This window comes from Chanodichthys erythropterus, chromosome 10, assembly GCF_024489055.1.
Source record: "Chanodichthys erythropterus isolate Z2021 chromosome 10, ASM2448905v1, whole genome shotgun sequence".
Taxonomy (NCBI): domain Eukaryota; kingdom Metazoa; phylum Chordata; class Actinopteri; order Cypriniformes; family Xenocyprididae; genus Chanodichthys; species Chanodichthys erythropterus.
This window is the reverse complement of record NC_090230.1, coordinates 53,880,623-53,900,008: the sequence shown is the minus strand read 5'-3', so window position 1 is coordinate 53,900,008 and position 19,386 is coordinate 53,880,623. Positions and strand designations below refer to the sequence as shown.

The 19,386-nt window shown below is 37.4% G+C and overlaps 1 protein-coding gene across 1 annotated transcript; it reads right to left on the bottom strand.

Moving 5' to 3' along the window:
* Window positions 1–346: 346 nt before the first annotated feature.
* On the bottom strand, window positions 347–19,374 carry rbm18 (RNA binding motif protein 18). Its single transcript, XM_067398205.1, has 6 exons — window positions 19,207–19,374; window positions 18,061–18,174; window positions 8,076–8,202; window positions 7,473–7,553; window positions 1,612–1,700; window positions 347–1,406 (listed from the first exon to the last, which is right to left on the bottom strand). Exons 2-6 carry the CDS (start codon window positions 18,165–18,167, stop codon window positions 1,244–1,246), a joined length of 567 nt encoding a protein of 188 aa, XP_067254306.1. The 5' UTR covers window positions 18,168–18,174; window positions 19,207–19,374; the 3' UTR covers window positions 347–1,243.
* Window positions 19,375–19,386: the final 12 nt, after the last annotated feature.

The window sequence follows — 19,386 nt, the reverse complement described above, 5'->3', positions numbered from 1 at the left end:
AAATAATTAATTCTGCGTATGGCAAGAGATTAACTACCGTAGCCTGTACTCACTAGGCCTGTTCGTAATTGAAAACGGTCGCAGTCTAATAAACGTATTAAAATTATAGGTTCTATTATCGATCATTACAGACAGTTCAACGCAAAAACAACACAGCAGGCCTTACTGTGATTTAAACACACACACACACACACACACACACACACACACACACACACACACACACACACACACACACACACACACACACACACACACACACACACACACACACACACACCCACACACACACACACACACACACACACACACACACCCACTTTAAGTGAAAGCACAAGAATCCAGTTTGGACTCATATGGACCATTTCATTTATTTTTGGACAGGACAGAAGCAAAATCTATCAAAATACCTGGATATTTACACTTGAATCAAACTGTCGATGACATCCACTGTTGTGATGCCCCTCTCCAGATCATGTGATAAAAGCCCTTTTCGCTTTAGACTTAAAAAAGGCAAGATATTAATAGTTAAATAAACAATGCAGAATATTGTGCTTCCTTAGACTCCAACAGTGTAACAAAGAATGGCAAAGTCTGAGTAGTAAGTAGATTTTGGATGATAAGATTCATAAGACTCACAACACACAACAATACTTTCGCAAGCAGCACATGGGGCAGTTTACAAGTGGATAAAAAAACCCAACTAACACTATATTCTGGAAGGATATCAAGGAAAGGGTGTAAATTGAGATGTTTGAAAAGGTGCAAAACACTTAAAGGGGTAGTTCAGCCAAAAATGATGTTCCAGACCTGTACAACAAATCAATGTTGGGGTTCAAACAACATTGGACCCCATTAACTTTCATTGTATTGACATAAAAAACAACAACAACAACAGTCATTTATCAAAATATCTTCTTACAGGTTTGGAACCACATGGGGATGAGTAAATGATGACAGAATGTTGATCTTTTGGCTGAAATTACTTGGGCAACATCAATATCCAAAAAACTAAATTCACTAGAATCTTGTGGTTAGGTTCTGCTTACATCAGCGGTCTTTCACAGTAAAAAGACTCCTTCCGCTGGCCGAGAAACAGAACAGCACTACAAATCAAAGGTGTTGGAGTCCCTCTTCTCATGACATCCTACAGTCCCACACTGGCCAAGAGACAAGAACAGCTTATCTCCGCACATCTCACAGTCCGTTCGGTTCAGCGACACTTGGCCAGTTTTTGGAGAGGTCATCTCCTGAATCTGCGGAACTGCTTGTGGTAGGGCTGGGACCTCTTGTCTCTCTTATCAGGGGGCTTGTTGTAGATGTAAGCAGAGGGTCCGGAGTAGTCATCTGGGTTTTCTTCCATCATCTGCAGCTTGGCTTCAATGGCACGAATCTTCGCATTAACACTTTAAACAGCAGAGGAAAGAGAAAAGGAAACCTTCTTATCCAGTTCAAATGAGTCACTTTAGTCACAAGGCCATTTGGAAAGGGAGTAGATGAGAACAAAAACAAAAACAGGAGGGAAACTGAAGGACAAATTTGAAACAAGGAAAAAGAGAAATAGGAAAAATGAAAGGAAGCTGAGAGGTTTAGAGCGGTAATGTCCCAAACCTCAGTGTGGTTGGCATCTCCTCTGCTTCACTGGACGAAGGCTCTAAACTGGCTGGCAGATTTTTGTCTCCTCTGAAGGGTTCAAATTTCTGAAAGACAACAAACACACACCAGGATGGATACAAGACAGTTTGTGAGACACTGGGACAACATGCACTGAGGGTTGGTTAAACTTGCCGGGCCTTTAGTAACTCAATCACATTTGGTTGCATTAGAGACCAGAAAAACAAAGAGTTGGCTGCTTATTAGTCATATGCTCCCTTGGAATAGTGTGGGAAAAGTTGGGCTATGCAACGTCATAAACATTCATTCCACTCAAAAATGTCCCTCCAACCACCCTTGCGACCATGAGGATGATAGCAGCTCATGGGAATCTGTAGGGAATAAAAACAAAGACTGTTTAGAAAATGCTTTAAAATTTGTGATGTTTAGCAGTTATGAAAAAGAAAAACTGACAGAATGACACGCTCAAACAATTTGACATGGCAAGAAAATATCTGTATTATTAACTAAAACAATCTTTGGATTCCACATATTATATATAAAATACAATAAAATACATTGTGAAATTGCTTTTGCAAAGCATTTAACTTCCAAAACGTGACACATTTATTAAGTTAACCTGAATATCAGCTTGCAAATGGTGTGGGCTGGGACTTATTTCTTTTTAGAACGGGAATTTTATCTGTTGGGATCAATTTGTTTAGATCATGATCAGTTAGCCAATGCTGCTAATAAGTGCTTGCCGTTTCAAAAGTAAATTTTGGCTGAACATACATGAATAATACTTCAAACATTCATTTGGAACAGGGCTATTACTTTTCAAAGCAATCAGACCTGGTGGACAATAAAACAGGAGAAAAAAAACAAAACAAAAAAACATGGACTTTTATTGAATGACCACATCTAGGGGCCAAAATATCAAATATATCAATATCACCTCCGTTTGAACGTAGGAATACCTGGGCACAACCCAATCATGCAACCATATGATTCCTAAAATTAAATAATAATAATAATAATAATAATAATAATAATAAAACATTTTAAATATTTTTTAAATTTAGCTTTAATTCAGTTAATGAAAAACTGATGTGAATAAACATTTATTTTGGCTTTATTTCCTCAGATAAACATTTTTTTTTTAAATAAAATATTTTTATTGACAACAAAACAATGAAAACTGCATGCTGTTTCAGTTTTAACTTTTTGAAAAAAAAAAAGAAAAAAGAAAAAAATATAATTTTTTTATTAAATTACAAAAACTAAAAATAAATTATTCACTGTAAAATTATTCACATTATTCACGTTGTTATTCACTGTAAATTTGTTCTCCCATTCGTGACTGGCATATATACAAGAGTGTGTTTTTTTGTTTGTTTATTTGTTTTTTTTTGGTCAGCATTCAGACAGCAGCGCAGTCGCAACATGACAATGTACTTTGCATGGGTAAGCAGTTTCTTCTAGAAAATTAAAAAACATTCAAGTTCTTGGTACTTAAGCACAAAATTCTTGTAAAATAATGCATACTAAGACCAGGAATATGTATCAAAGTAAACTTTGATTTCTTATTTATTTAAAAGCAAAAGCAAAAGCAAAGTTTTTACAGTCAGTTTCTGATCCTATACATTACATTACATTACAGTTCATAATTTTCCTTTTGTTTATTTTCCTTTAGATCACTATACTGTGCTCTCGTACATTTATCAGACAGTGAACTCAGGGGCTTCAAAGGGCACGGCTAATATAAACACAGTATATATCACAGGTCTTGTCAGTGAGATGGCCAAACGGATCCACACAAACACTTTCACCAGCCTCACAATAAGCACAATGTTGGGTGGAGGTGGTCATGAGGACCTGTCTGCTGCTGCTTGTCGTCAACAACTCTGCACTGTTGACCTTGACCCCAACCTGGTGTCCCTTTCCCCTCAGACGGGGAGGGGCAAAGGGGCGTGATTCTCAACCATACAGGATTTCCTCACTCCCAGCGGCAGCTGCCTATTGTTAAGGAGCAGGGAAGCCTGAAGAGCCCCTCTCTATAGCTTAACTATAGGTGTGATGATCCCTGATCTGTTCATGTTTTGTTGTAGCAGCATCCAGATATTCCATGGAACAAGCTATACAACTAGAAGCATAAATGAATGTCCAGGATCGACAGAAGTTACAGTACAGACTAGAAATTTACATTTTCTGATGAAAAAATGTGAGTGGTGCACATGAAAAGTTGGCTGCCATGACGCATAGTTGTCGTGGTTGCTAAGGTGCTGTGAGTGTTTTTAGCTTGCTGCTAGGATGTTTTGAGTGGTTACTAGGTGGCCGTACTGGCCCAAGTCAAAACAGCCCACCCCCAGGACTATATGGCATTGTTCACACTCTTCTAGACTTCACTCTTCTAACTCTTCAAGTTATATGCTAACCTGTTTAGGTTCACCGTGCGTGACACTTTAGCAATGGATGATGTTTCCATTGATTACGCTTTTCATGACTGCAGTATTTAAACATATACACAAAAAACTGGGAAACTTTGGCCTATAGTTGTTGCCGCTGTCAAAGGGGGTACCACTGTTAAGTAAGAAATAAGATTGGTGGGAAGGTAATTAGTATTGCCTGTTTTTTTTATTAACATTGCCTGGTATTTATTTTTAAAAATGTGATTCCAGATTTTCCATATTACTGTTAGTTACAATTACTGTTTAGTTACAATTATCTTTTTTTATTCATACACTACAGTTCAAAAGTTTGGGGTCAGTAAGGTTTTGTAGTCAGTAAGTAACAGTTTTATTCAGCAAGGCCACATTAATTGATCAAAATTGACTGTAAAGAGAAGTTTAGGCCATTTCTTAATATGCACTCTTAAAGGTGCCCTAGAATTAAAAATTGAATTTACCTCGGCATAGTTGAATAACAAGAGTTCAGTACATGGAAATTACATACAGTCAGACTCAAACTCCATTGTTTCCTCCTTATATAAATCTCATTTGTTTAAAAGACCTCCGAAGAACAGGCGAATCTCAACATAACACCGACTGTTACGGTACAGGATCATTAATATGTACGCCCCCAATATTTGCATATGCCAGCCCATGTTCAAGGCATTACACAAGGGCAGGCAGTATTAACGTCTGGATCTGTGCACAGCTGAATCATCAGACTAGGTAATTAAGCAAGAACAACAGCAAAAAATGGCAGATGGAGCAATAATAACTGACATGATCCATGATATCATGATATTTTTAGTGATATTTGTAAATTGTCTTTCTAAATGTTTGCTAATGTACTGTTAAATGTGGTTAAAGTTACCATCGTTTCTTACTGTATTCACAGAGACAAGAGCCATCACTATTTTCATTATTAAACACTTGCAGTCTGTATAATTCATAAACACATCTTCATTCTTTATAAATCTCTCCAACAGTGTAGCATTAGACGTTAACCAGGGCGCACTATCAAACTCATTCAGAATCAAATGTAAACATCCAAATAAATACTATACTCACATGATCCGACTCATGCATGCAGCATGCATGACGAACACTTTGTAAAGATCCATTTGAGGGTTATATTAGCTGTGTAAACTTTGTTTATGCAATGATAGAGTCGAGAGCTCGGGAGGGGGCGGAGAGCGCGAGCAATTAAAGGGGCCGCAGCCTGAATCGGTGCATTTCTAATTATGCCCCAAAATAGGCAGTTAAAAAAATTTATTAAAAAAAATCTATGGGGTATTTTGAGCTGAAACTTCAGACACATTCAGGGGACACCTTAGACTTATATTACATCTTGTAAAAAAAAAACGTTCGATGGCACCTTTAAGCGATTTTGAATCTTGAGTTCTCATACTACATCATCAGCCATCAAAGTTCAATTCCAATACTCAAGAACGCAAGAATGAGGACGCATGAAAGTACTAGGATGTGTTCTTGATATCGAGGATGCATTGAGTGCAGACTTGAGAGAATCGAACCATTTGAACAAAGCCACTTGAAGGCAAGCCTGCAAGCTTAGCTGAAAAATGTGTAACGCCTGCTAACGCTGCAGGGAAGGAGACAAGAGGCCATTTTTTAATAGATGTCAATGGAGGAGAGGCTTCACTACGCTCAGTGAACTGCGTTTGAGAGGAAATAGCTTATTTAATGAATCGATATCCCATTGGCTAATCTTCAACATTTGTTTTGGATTTATCTATCAAGAGAAGTCATGGAGAATTACACGACAGGTGTGTTCAGTTTACGGCACTTATTCATTTCTATGGTATCCTCAAACAGTGGATGACTGTCGCACAATGAAATTCAATGACGTCAAGGCCATAATGTGATTGGTTATCAAGGCACACGTGATCAGAGTTAGCCTTTATGCTTTCTCCAATGGTAGAGCCACAGACCCTCGTATCTCCCAATAATAAGACCACCTCTGGTTAGAAATCCCAGAAGACACTGCAGGCAGATGACTTACGGAAGCCTGTAAGCTTTAAACATCTTTTTCTCACTTAAGAGATTTCCGCTGCAAATTCGCAAATATGTGACGGCTTGTGAAAGTAAACATTTTTTGCTTTGTTTTCCTTCATTTTAAAAAGTGATAAAGACCTGGAGAAAGCCTGCAGTATTTTACATTGACAAAGCATAAATAAAATGATATAAAATATGCAAATAATGTCTATAATAATATGAAAGAAATGCTTTAAAAAGGTTTTGAAATTTGTTTGTGATGTTGTGTTGTATTTATTGTGCATTAGTCACTACTTCTAATATGCTGGGATGGTCAGCTGAGCAACAAGACCAAAGCACATCTCAATTCTCACAAAGATGCGTTCTGTGTCCTCGCATCCTTCTGAATTTGTCCTGTCAAGATAGACTGGCAAGACCAGTCACCACAAGAAAACAAGTCCGTTCTTTGAGTTCTTGAAATTGAGAAACAGCCATACTGTTACAAAAGATTTCTATATCAAATAAATGCTGTTCTTTCGAACTTTCTATTCATCACAAAATCCTGAAAAAAATATCAGTTTCGACAAAAAATATTAAGTAGCACATCTGTTTCAACAATGATAATAAAGAGAAATGTTTCTTGAGCATCAAATCAGCATGTTAGAATGATGTCTGAGGGATCATGTGACACTGAAGACTGGGTTAATGATGCTGAAAATTCAGCTTTGACATCAGAGAAATAATATTTCAATATATCTTCAAATGTAATTTAAGTTATTTTAAATAGTAATAATGTTCTACAATATTACTATTTTTACTGTATTTTTGATCAAATAAAAGCAGCCTTGGTGAGCTTAAGAGACATAAATGAATAAAAACTTACCGACCCTAAACTTTTAAATGGAAATGTATATTTTTAACAATTTCTTTATTTGTGAAAAAACAGGTAATAAAGTATGATTACAAAATAGAATCAAGAAGTAAGAAGCAAATATTATATAAAATAAATGTTTTATTTCAGCAATGTTATGTGTTATTTACTATATTTAAATTAAATTGCGTGATATATTTACAAGCTTTATCATCCACCGTGTTCTCGAAGACATCAGCATCAGCCATTAAAATCTCAAACAACAAAAGATGAAAAATCCAATCTGAACAATCTGTATTCTGAACATGGCCTACCTATTATATTCTGGCTTCTAGATATGGCCTTCCTTCAATATAAGTCTATTGGATTTTGTACCGTTTTATCATCTGTCAGACAAAAATCTAAAGTCTGATTGCTTAGAAAATTAAATGCTTCATGTCATCCATTATGCAAAAACAGTGTACAATGAGTTACCATGGGTTAGAGATTTTAACTAACTACTAAGCTATAGTATGAACAATAGTAATTGCAATTTGAGATACTTGACTTGTGACACTCACCTTTACCTGAGCATGAGCCCAACGCACCACTAACTTCTTAGAAAGTGCCAATTTTCCATTCAGACACTGAATAGCCCGTTCAGCCTCCTGTGATGGACAGAATAAAAAATTGTATGCTTTTATGATGATCACCATCAGGCATGCATCTATAAACATGTCACTATACTTTGTCTGACACAAGAGTGAATTATTTCACTCCTGATCATCCATCTACATTTGAAATCCACCATTTGTCCTGCTCAAAGATAGTCTCTGAAGAGTCTCTTCTGAAGTCTCTGGATTCCAATCCTTCCTGTGTGTTTGTTTGCTACTTTCGGCTTTGCTGGAAGCATGGTGTAATGATAGGGAACAATAATGGCTGATGATGGATCACTAGTTTTCCAAGCTCTTACGAAGGGTGTGAATGAGATCTGTAAACACACATTTCCCCTTCAACAACACCCTTGGGACTGCCTCATATTACACTCCAGAGAGTGAACAGTTCCTTATCTCAAAAGCTGTCTGGGTGCCTCTTAAGGACTTGCATATCATTACTGGATCAAAACTGACACTTCCTTTGGTATTTTGGGTTTTTAATTCACATATGTTGTAAAGTAGAATGAACAGAACCTCTTTGGTGTGGAAGTTGACAAAGCAGTATCCTCTCGGCTGGCCCTCCAGAGGACCTGACTTATGGAACAGGAAGTCAAACTGCTTCACTTTGCCAAACTTCTCCAGGAGTTTCACTAGGTGGTACCTGCAGGAACAGAGAGTGAGGTATTTTTACTTTGAATTCTATTTACATTTTTGCAAAATACCTACAATAAATAGGGGTTTGGCACTCATGATGAGATTCATGATGCTTCCTTTAGCAAATGGCATAAATAAATGTACTGACCAAGAATAAAAAATGAGTGATAACCATTATTAAGGCCACAAGGGAAAAATGCATGTCATGGAATCATAATTCTTTGTAAGTAAGGCTTGATAAGAATGACAGGTCTCTTTACACCTTTTTAGCTGCTGTAAATCTTTTATTCACACAATACAAAGGATACATCAGGGGGACAATGAGGACATAAAAAAGCGGAAGACTAAATTCCCTCGAGAGTTTAATTTAAGACAAACAATTACGACGAGTGCAGCTTCTATAACCTGCCGTCCGGTAATAGCCAATAGAAGACATGGGAAATAACTGGTTCGCCTTAAGCACCTTATTATTGCCAAAAACATTTACTGATTATTTTGTTATGGGCCCCATTGACATTCACTAGACAAACATATACAACATTCTTCAAAATATATAAAGCAACCGATTGGGATGACAGGGACGTAACTTTGAAATGTTGCAAGCCAGATTTAAATTCACAATGCCCACATGATCACATAGTTCAATGTGTCGGAACACGTCAACATGAAATGGAATTCGCAACTCATTCTACTTCTGAAATGTGCCATTTTTCCAAGGGAAATTGGGAAGTGCATCCATTGGGAATTGATTTAATTGTGAAAAGTGGGTGCTGCATACCAGAATGGGCCAGCCGACTGGGCATGGTCTCTATTTGAATAAAAGATTAAAATAAATAAATAAATAAATAAAAAATAGAGGGTTTGGTGACGTTTACTAAAAAATAACTCTATGAAAGAAAAGCAACCGGTCAATTTTTTGATGCAGCTAGGAGTACAAGTAAAAACTGAAAGCGCTTGTAAAACAAGAGTAATGAATTTCTTTCCAAGAGAACTTTACGCTGAACCTGTGCTATTCAAACAAAGAGAGAGTACAAACAGGCTTCTTCAAACAACCATGTCCACAGCATTCGAGAGCAGTCTAGCATGCCGTCCATACATAAGAGAGAACATTTGCACCCTTGTTCACCTGTACGTCATCCAAACGGTTGACATTTAATGTGACTTGATGCTGCACGAGCACAACTCTATTTGCACCCACAGTTTTTTCAGTTTGTTGGCAAACCCACATTTAAAGAGCACAATGTCAACAGTCAATGACATGATGCTTTTTTTGTCTATTAATTTATTCAAAATCACATTTAAAAAATGCAATATTTTCACACAATGTTTTACTTTTTTTTTACTTTAAAAAGCATCATTAAAAGGGTCAAATTCTTGAAAAGAATAAGTAGTTTTGCATCTTTTGTTATTAATTCCAAAAACAAAATAAGCAGTTTTGTTGAAATTATAAAATTTTAAAAACCTTCATGTGTCATGTGGTGCAACCAGTGTGCAGAAACATGAAGGGGGGGGGAAACAGGATATCACCCTCATGACATTGTGTCAAGGTCAGTAAGTCTTTAACTTAGCTGCTCTTTCTTGTCATTTATTCTCAAGTAAATATGAATTATCTTTTCACTAGTGTCGACAGTGTCTCCAATTATTTATCTTGACGTAGGATGATGATGTGGCATAACATGGGCATCCCCCAGACCAAATTCTAAAGATTCAGTAATACAGCTCAGGAAGGCATACAAGCATTTCCTTCAGCTGACAAAATGCTGGGAAAGCTACCAAACTGTGTCAGGAATGTGCAAAAGACGTGCTAAGGATAAACAACAATACATTTGTGGAGCTACTAGCTATATTGTTGTTCTTCTAGCATGACAGGCAGAGTGGTCTGGGAGTAGCCTCTTATACCGAGACGAGGAGATGCCTGGGATTTCTTTATTGTTTCGGGTGGTTGAGGTTATTTTTAATCCTGGAAAGGTAGGAACACAGATAGAACTGGGGGTCCTGGCTTCAGTATTAATGTTTTCCCCTTCTCTCCCAGGAGCTTTTCTCCAAGTAGTATTTCGCACTTTCCCAGCCACCACCCTCTCAGGCTTGGGCCACGGGATCTTCCTGACTTGCCGCAGATTGAAGATTTGATAGTGGCCTGACTCAAAGGGACAACCTGCAGATTTTTTTCAGACCACAATGCACATCCCCAGAGGGCCATAAAATGTGCTGTTGGGAGGAAGAAGGGGTCTGTCCAAGGAGCTTGGAGTATTATGGAGTAAGTGTTGACATGAGCCAAGCATGTCATCTGTTTGGGCCAAAATCATCGGAGCGCTGCCCACCCACCTGCAACGTCTCCCGTTTCAGTATCGCAGTGTGCAGTTGCAGACCTTGAGAAACTTTGCAGCACAGAATCAAGAAATCAGCACGGATATCAAGGTCAAGGAGCGTTTCCAACAGACACGTGTCTATTTCAGATGACTGAAGGGTGTGGTCTAAGGCCAGTGCCGTTTTCCTCCTCGGCCGTCCCATCGGATAGGGCCTCTTGTTCCCTGCTGCCCACGTAACAGACAATGCAAAGCAGAGCTCCAAAAGCACAAACAACCTGCGGCACATGGTAGATCCATCACCGGCCCTAAATGGGCCCCAGCGGAGCATGGACAGGTCAATATGTCAACCTGTTATTACGACAGCAGCCCCTGCTTTGTGTGAACGTGTCGCGTCCACCACAGGCTTTAACTGTGGGAAACGAACCCTGAAATAAAGAGTTTGTATGTTTGTGTCAGAAAGGCTGTGCATGCATGATGGGGTGGAGCTCCGTAAATGTTGACGGATATTTTCATTAGACGGAAATGCGAAGAAATGTCATCGCCGTCCTCATTATGGGTCGGTCAATCTTCAGCACCTGCTGTCAGAATGTCACTCAAACTGCAGGATTAAGGCCCCGACATACTTCAAGCGAAACTGAAGAACAAGCTGGTCTGATGTCATTCCGAACAAAATCAGGCCAACACAAAGGAGTTCGTTTTAGCCAGGAGTTCAAAACGGCTCACCAAAATGAACTTTTTAGAAAAGTTTGCTCTGGCTACCATTGGGCCGTGGCGATTATGTAATAGGTGTGGCACTGTGGCTCCACCTTCATTGACATCTCCTCTGGTTCACTTCTGTTCAGTTCATCGAGGTCAGACGCAAGTAAAAACATGATCACACTGGAGAGCTGCTCTATATTAGAAAATGATGTTTTGATTCTAATTAAAAGTACTTTAATTAAAAACACTGACACTGTGTTTTCATGTTTAAAACTGTAAAGCTGCTTGCTTTAAAGCAGTCTATTGTATAAAGTGCTATATAAATAAACATGATGAGACTGAAGTGGTGAATTGTAGAGCTCATGCAATTTTTAAAACTTCTTTTTACTCTTAAGTAAAGAACAAAAAAGAACCATGAGTATATTGGCACCTTCAGTAGGGGCTTTTGCACTGGGTAGTTCTAGGAACTAGCCACCAGGGTGGTTCCCCGAGAACTAATAGTTGCCCTAGGGCCGTTTTCCTGGGTGCAATCGCACCGACAGTAGGAACTCTGAAGTGATGTAAGCTGCAGGGCTTAAAAATAAAAAAAAAAAAAAATTCAATCATTTCACTCCGATCGGTATTTTAACGTTTCTGTTCCAGCATTCCTTCTGTATTATTAACATTCCGAAACCGGTTTGTTTAGAAAAAAAATAAACGGTTAATAACGTTATTATTATTATTTTTTTTTTTTTACTTTTTTTGTTTGCATGTAGCCTACTTAATAATAATAATAATAATAATAATATGTACAGCATTATATTTATTAAAAAACAAAGGGAGTATTTACCATCTTAGCCAATAGGCCTACAATTACCTTTCATAACGAGATTCTGTCCAAATGTAAACCTAATAAATGAAAGGAAAAACTATCAATGGTTTATAAAGTATTTCTTCAAGATATAAAACCATTTGCTGCATGGTTAAAAATACCAACGCTATTCCTGAGAGGAAAAAAGATATGTCACATACACATTGCATTTTATTATTACATTCAGAAATAATGCAATTTATTGGTAATAAAATGTTTACAAATAGCCTAGCCTATATAGCTTTGCTTGTTTGTAAACATATGAACAAAACTGCCCTATTTTATTTTACCACAAAACCTCTAAATTTAACAATTGGCCTATTCAGGCTTTATATGTCAAGCCAAAACAATTTTTTTTTTAAAATTATCTTTTCTTTTTTTTAACACTATTCCAGCTTCTATTGCTATATTCAAGGCGAGAAACAGGTTTATTTATTATAAATAAAACTAAATAAGACGCTAAATGAATTAATTTAAAGTGAATCTGAAGCCTACCTTTCTCATTTGGCACCGTTTCCATTTTCGCGACGAACGCTAAACTATTATTTATTATCTAATCTTTGTACTTCACTCGCAGTATCGACCTCATCCTTCACATAACAGCACAGTCAGGCGGTGGTCCCAGGTGGTAAACGGCAGATCGTATTACAGAATTGAATTGAGCAGTTAGCGTTTTATATGTTTGGTTGATTGTATTTTATTTTAATATTTAACAGGCTGCGATATCAAGTAAGCAATGCAAGAATTTGTTTGCGCGTGTGAGAATATTTTTCCCTTCTATGACAGTAAACTGTACTCCATAATTTATGGTCATACAGGTAAAAGCAAGACATAATTCATACATTTACAGAAGACACTTAAAGCAGAATGTCTGTTTCCTTTCCTAGATCTTTGGAGTGCACAACAATGAACCACTTTCGTTTTGTTAATCTGTAGACCTAATTATTTAAGCGAAATATTTTGTGTAGCCTATAGGCCTAAATATTCCATTTTATTTTATATGTGTTACGTAGGCCTATAATTTTATTCTGTTTTCTCCGTTCACAGATGCGCTGCAGCTGCGTGATGTGGCGTTGTGTGAACTCATGTTCTACTGTCGTTCAAAATTATGTTCGTTTCCAGCTTTCGTTTTCGCTCCTTGAACCGGTTCAGAGCCCTGTCAGTGGCTGTGCTTGTTGTTGTGACTCTTATTTTGACAGTGTGGCGGACTTATTTTCACGGCGCTGAGAACACCAGAGCCTGATCACATAGTACTCCTATTATCCATTCGTTTCTGGTTTCAAAACACACAACAAACTTCATATTACTTGACATTCATTTTCACTTAAATGTAGGCCTAATGCTTGACAGTTGGTGACATATATCATCGGAAAAACTAATGCCAGGGCATTGCCATTGTGACTTGCCTAACCTACGATGACTTGACAGCTGAGCCTGAGCGCATCAGTACGGGTATTTCACTCACTTTAGAGCGTGAGCGCGGGCATTTCACTCACTGTAGACTGAGCACGGGCATTTCAATTGCGTTGGATGCGTCACGTTTGCATAGGCTGTACTACTTCAATTCATGATTGGTTGACTGCCAAATCAAAATATTAAACAGAACGATAAAATAACGTTATTAACCGGTTAATGGCCATTTCAAATGAGCGTTTCTGTTCAGTAAGATTACATTTGATTTCGTTTCCGTTTCTGGTTACCTTCCGGTCAAAATTTCGTTCGTTTCCAGCTTTCGTTTTCGTTCCTTGAACCGGTTCAGAGTCCTGGGGCTGTGCTTGTTGTTGTGATTTTTATTTTGACAGTGTGGCGGACTTTTATTTTCAGGGCGCTGAGAAAGCCAGCGCCTGAGCACACAATACTCCTATTATCCATTTGTTTATGATCTGTTTTCAGTCCTGTATAATATATGTTATATAGATCTATTATACAAAGAAAGTAGACGGTATATGAAAAAGTATTTGCGTTTGCCATGTGGTAAATGCCTAATGTCACTAGTTGAGCATGTTTTTCTTGGTCCAAAGTATCAGAATCAGAATCCACTTTTATTGCCAAGTAGCCTACAACATGTACAAGAAATTTGCTTTGGTATGCAGGTGCTTTAAAAAGGATTAAGAATTTAGATCATAAAATATTAAATAAGCCTTTGATAAGAATACACAATTTAAAAAGTTGGTGTAAGCGCAGCATACGGTCTGAATAATGTGTGTTTAGTAAGTTGCATTGGATTTTCTCCTTAGTGTAAAGATTGAGTGGTTCATCTATCACTGTTTTCTATGTTCGTAGAGTTAGTTTGTGGAGTAAATATATAGGCTATAATCTTTGTGTACACAGCCTTTTTTTTAAAAAAATGGCGAGTGCTCGTGTTTCGCGTGTGTTCGGCCAATCAGCATACACTTAAGTCACTGGTAGTTCCTATTGTGCTGGGTTAGACCCTACTCTGAAGTAGGAGCTAATTTAGTTCCCCCAAAATGAGTTCCTAGAACTAAAATCATTCCTAGTTCCTGTGGTGGGAACATGCCAACAAGCGGGTACTTCCGCAAATAGTTCTAGGAACTATGAGCTACTCAAGGAATAACTGTTAAAAACTATGAAGGGAACAAATTTTCATTTAAATGGGCTTTGCATGTAATTTCACAAACTTCTATTCAAAGCCAAGCCCACTTCTGGATTTATCTGAATATAGATACAAATAATTTTGAGATTGTTAAAGATACAGAAGCAGGCACTGCTGCACACCCCTTGTCTCATTACACTTTCTAGTTCCCTATGATGTAAATCTGTATATCGGGATTTCTTGATATCGGGACACTGATGACTAGGTTTCCAGTTTTAGAATGATTATGACAATAAGACAGCTCTAGAAAAGGCTGATTCCTCTGGAAGTGTACTTAGCTGACTAGCAGATTAAGACACACCCTTGTCAGAGAGTTGGGTGGAAAGTATGAGACTTGGGCAATTTCAGCAATGTGACTTGTCATGGTGCCCAAGCACTGACTATCAGCATTATACATTTATAACACGTTTCAGTGGAAAAGAAATGAGAAGAATTGAGCAACTGCTCAAATGTGTCCAGAAACTGTAATTTTCCATCTAGCTACAGCTTGTGATTAATGTAATGATGATGGTGAAACTTACGGTCAGTAAAGTAGATGGATTAGCACTAAGAAGAGACTGTTTACACTGAAAGAACAGAATGATTTTCTTTTTGTAGGACTGAAATTTGTTGGTGACTATTTGCAGAACTGTAAATGTGAACTTCACAGGCTTTTCCAAAATGGTGATGTATTAAGATTGATCATATTAAATAAATAAGGCTGTTTGTAAAGTGACATGATGGAATGACTGAAAAAAAGTTTTTTTAAATGAATTACTGTTACATCAGAAACTAGGCTTGAAGGCTCACAGCTGATTTTTCCTATATTTTAATTTCCAAAATGCTACTTTAGCTTGCTAAATTTATAGCAAACTGACAGATGATAATTGCTTGTTATATATAACATAAGAGAGACAAATGGAGTGTTCATATTGTGTTTTTGTGTTCAATGCCAAAAACTACTGGGTAAATTTCACAAAAACTGTCAAGAAATGTCATATTTCACACAAATATTTTGCACTAAGAAATGAAGCTTGTGTTTTAGGCCACTAAAATTATTTTTTGTACTGTGACAATTTTTTATTATAATTAAGCACCCACTTCTGCACAGCTATAGATTATTATAAAGTTTTTCTTTTGATTTTTGGGTGAAATTTAACCTAGACATAATTGAGATCTGACATATTGAGCTGAGTTTGATCCCCTTCTGCTGCTTTCTGCCTTCTTGTCCTGTCATCTCACTACTATCTACTATACAAAAACAAACACTGCACGTGAATGGGGTTGGCAAAGGTCCTGCTTACACCTGTATAAAAACACCTGCCAAATGTATAAGTATAAACAACATCTGTCTCAGGTGAGCCAATCACAAGTGGACAGCTTAGGCACATTACTGTTTACACTCTGTATTAACAATGCAGCTAAAATGCATCTCTGTAACAACTTGCGATCAGACTTAAATAAAAAAAATATGGGTCTGGTTTCACAGACAGGACTTAGATTAAGCTAGGATTAGGCCTTACTTGAATTTAAGTACCTTTTATAAACATGCCCTAGAAAAAAAAACATTACTGGTGTTCACTGAGACAAAACAGTGGCACTGACATATTTTAAGACATGTCAGTGCAAGTTGCTTTCTATTAATAAAAGCTCAAACATGCATTTTAGTCTGAGACTAGACTTAAACCTCATCTGTGAAACCAGGGGAAGGTTTCATAACTTACTACTAGACTAGCTGGTGAAACCCCTATTGGACATGGCACACTGAAGAAGTCTGTATGAGTTTGGGATATTCCAAATGTTTTCATCAAACTGGTATTTTCTTTTAAAAGCTTTTAAAACTCTTATTTTAGAGCAATGGTTGACTGACAGGTGACTTCATTGTCTGAGATGCATTAGGACAGATTAGAGTGCACACTACAAAAGCAATGTGGTTACAAGATTTTCTGGTTGCTTTTTTTTAAAAACTGTAGAACTGACTAGTAGTGGTTGACCGATATGTGACATTTTTAAATTAATCGGCAAAGGTCGATACATTTTTCTTTTTGGACTATAATTGTCTGAAGCCACTTTTATTTTGACAGCTACGGGACTCTTATTTTGACAACGACAAAAAGAGCACCTGAGCACTGATGCAAGTGTAATCTTTAAATTCTTAATTTCAAACTATGCTGTGCTATATTCAGTTGGCCACTCAGATTCATGTCATTTTCACTGTGTACTGTGTGTGAAAGTAGCATTACCCGGTCTTTTCTTTTTTTTTTTTTTGAGAAAATATGATTCCAGTAATTGACAAATTTACCAGATTACTGACTGTTGATTACTTACTTTCTTTTTATAAATGTTTCAAATATTTATTTGTGCAAAATACCATAATAGTTTACAAAATCAAGAAAGCATACCAAAGCATAAATCTGTTTATTTTTTAATCAAAATCAACTTTTTATATTGATTAATTTTAAAATTATTTATTTGTAATTTAGCCTTAATCTAAATTTCATTGCAGCAATTGTTATGCATGTTATTTAAATTAAATATTGAAATATCATATGTATCGTATCGGCCACCCTTCTCTCTAAGAAATTGGTATCGGCCATCAAAAAAATGTGTTTTGATCACCAAACAGGTGAAAACAAGTCCAAAATGCCATACTGTTGCAAAAGGTTATTGTGCTGTAACCAGTTGACCCATCAACACCAATAACTCAAAGCTTTTACCTCTCGTCTTGGTTTCTTCATAAATCTCTCTGATGATCCATCCACAGCCGCTACAGTGCAATACCTAAAGCACCTTTTTACCTCCCAACTCAATTACTGCTCTCAATTATCCACTTACTTGGAAACCCCAGAAAAAAATAGCCTTTGGGTGAACGCTGACCTCACATAGCAGGACTGTGTCTGTGTGTGTGTGCGCAAGATCTGCAGGACCCTGAAGTGGAACTCACTACTACAAACACTCCCAGCATGTGAACTAATTAATCTTCCCAATCACCAGCCTGTGGGCATCACGGCTGTTTTCATTCAAGCAGGTTATTTAAAGAAAAACAGAGAAGCGAGAGGGAAGGAAACGCCTGTCTAGACGCCAGCCCGGGCAAGCCGTACATTTTCCAGGGGCACTCTCGCAACGTGTGCTATTTCTCTCGTGCTTCCCTTCCGTGTCACCCAGCCACCCCCTCTCCACCTTGAGCAGCCGCTACAGGTTCACAAAGTAAACACGCCAGGTGAATGAGAAATGATGGCAGCCCCTCAGCAAAACAGGTCTCCACGGCCGAGTGGCTCTCTTTAACACGCCTTGTCGTCATCTGCTCATTCTCCAGCACAAAGACACACTTGGCTAATCAATCACCCAGGCAGGGCCGCAGGTCTGCCTCAGAGGCAGTGCAGCATTGGTTTTCATGCGCAGGCAAACACTCACTCTGTGATTTTGGGGTCAATGTTGCCGATCCAGAGCCGATGACCGTCCTGTGTCGAGCCACCTGACAGGATGGAGGCATTCTCCACAGTCTCTGATGCAGACTGCATTAGGGTCCTGAGAAAAGTCAGAGAGCTGTTTCAGTCACGTTCAGGTAAGTATGTATCACCGGAGATATATATTTAATTTTTATATTTTTTTATGGAAAACATGAGTCTATCTAGCTGACTGTGTGTATGTCTATCTATGTGTATATCTATCTAGCTGACTATGTATATGTTTGTGTGTGTGTGAGTATATATATATATATATATATATACAGCTATGGAAAAAAATTAAGAGACCACTTAATATTGATTTCTGAACTTGGAGTGGTCTCTTAATTTTTTCCATAGCTGTATATATAAAATATAGTGCTATATAGTAATAAAAGTAGTTCTTTGGCTCGTATCATAGGCGAATCACTAAGTCTTGGTGCTTCAGTGGTTCTTCAACAGTTCTTCAGACTGAGGTGCTATATAGCACCGCTACTGCATACAGAACCTGTTAAGCGACTGTATAGTTCTTCAGCGGTTCTTCAGTGGTTCTTTGGGGTGGTTAAGGTGTTATATAGCACAACTTCCGTACAAAAAACATATTAAACCCCTTTAAAGGTTCTTTACGAGCCAAAGAACCACTGTTGGTGCTGTTTAGCACCATTTTGGTTGAAGAAATAAAATGCGACATGGCATGTGTGTGTGTGTGTATATATATATATATATATATATATATATATATATATATATATATATATATATATATATAGATATATATATCTCACTTAACAGATCACATTTACATAACTGAGCTGAACTCTAATTTCTTGTCAAACATATAATAAGGTACCCTGTCTTGAGATTGAGATGCAGGCTGAACAGTTACAGTTTAGGTCTCTTGGTGTGAAATTATTGCAGTATAAATACGATGATAATATCAATGATATTTTACAAATCATTTGTCGTTTAGAAACAAGCATAAACACTGATATAGAAAGAAATGCTACTGATAAACAATATAAACCAAACCGAAAATAATCAATTATACACATAAATGGCTGTTGGACTAACAACTAGCAAGCAATGTTAACAGATTACAAACGTTAACACTCACCCTCCTCTCGTATTCCTCTCCTCTTCTCTCTAAACCTAAACTAAAGATGCTATATGCAAAATTTGGTGGCACTGCCTCAAAACCTAAAATTCATCTCGTATATCTGCCACACGAACGAGTCAGACAAAACATTGAGTGCAGCCAGTTAGCTTAGCATACCTATCAACAACGGCGCCGTTG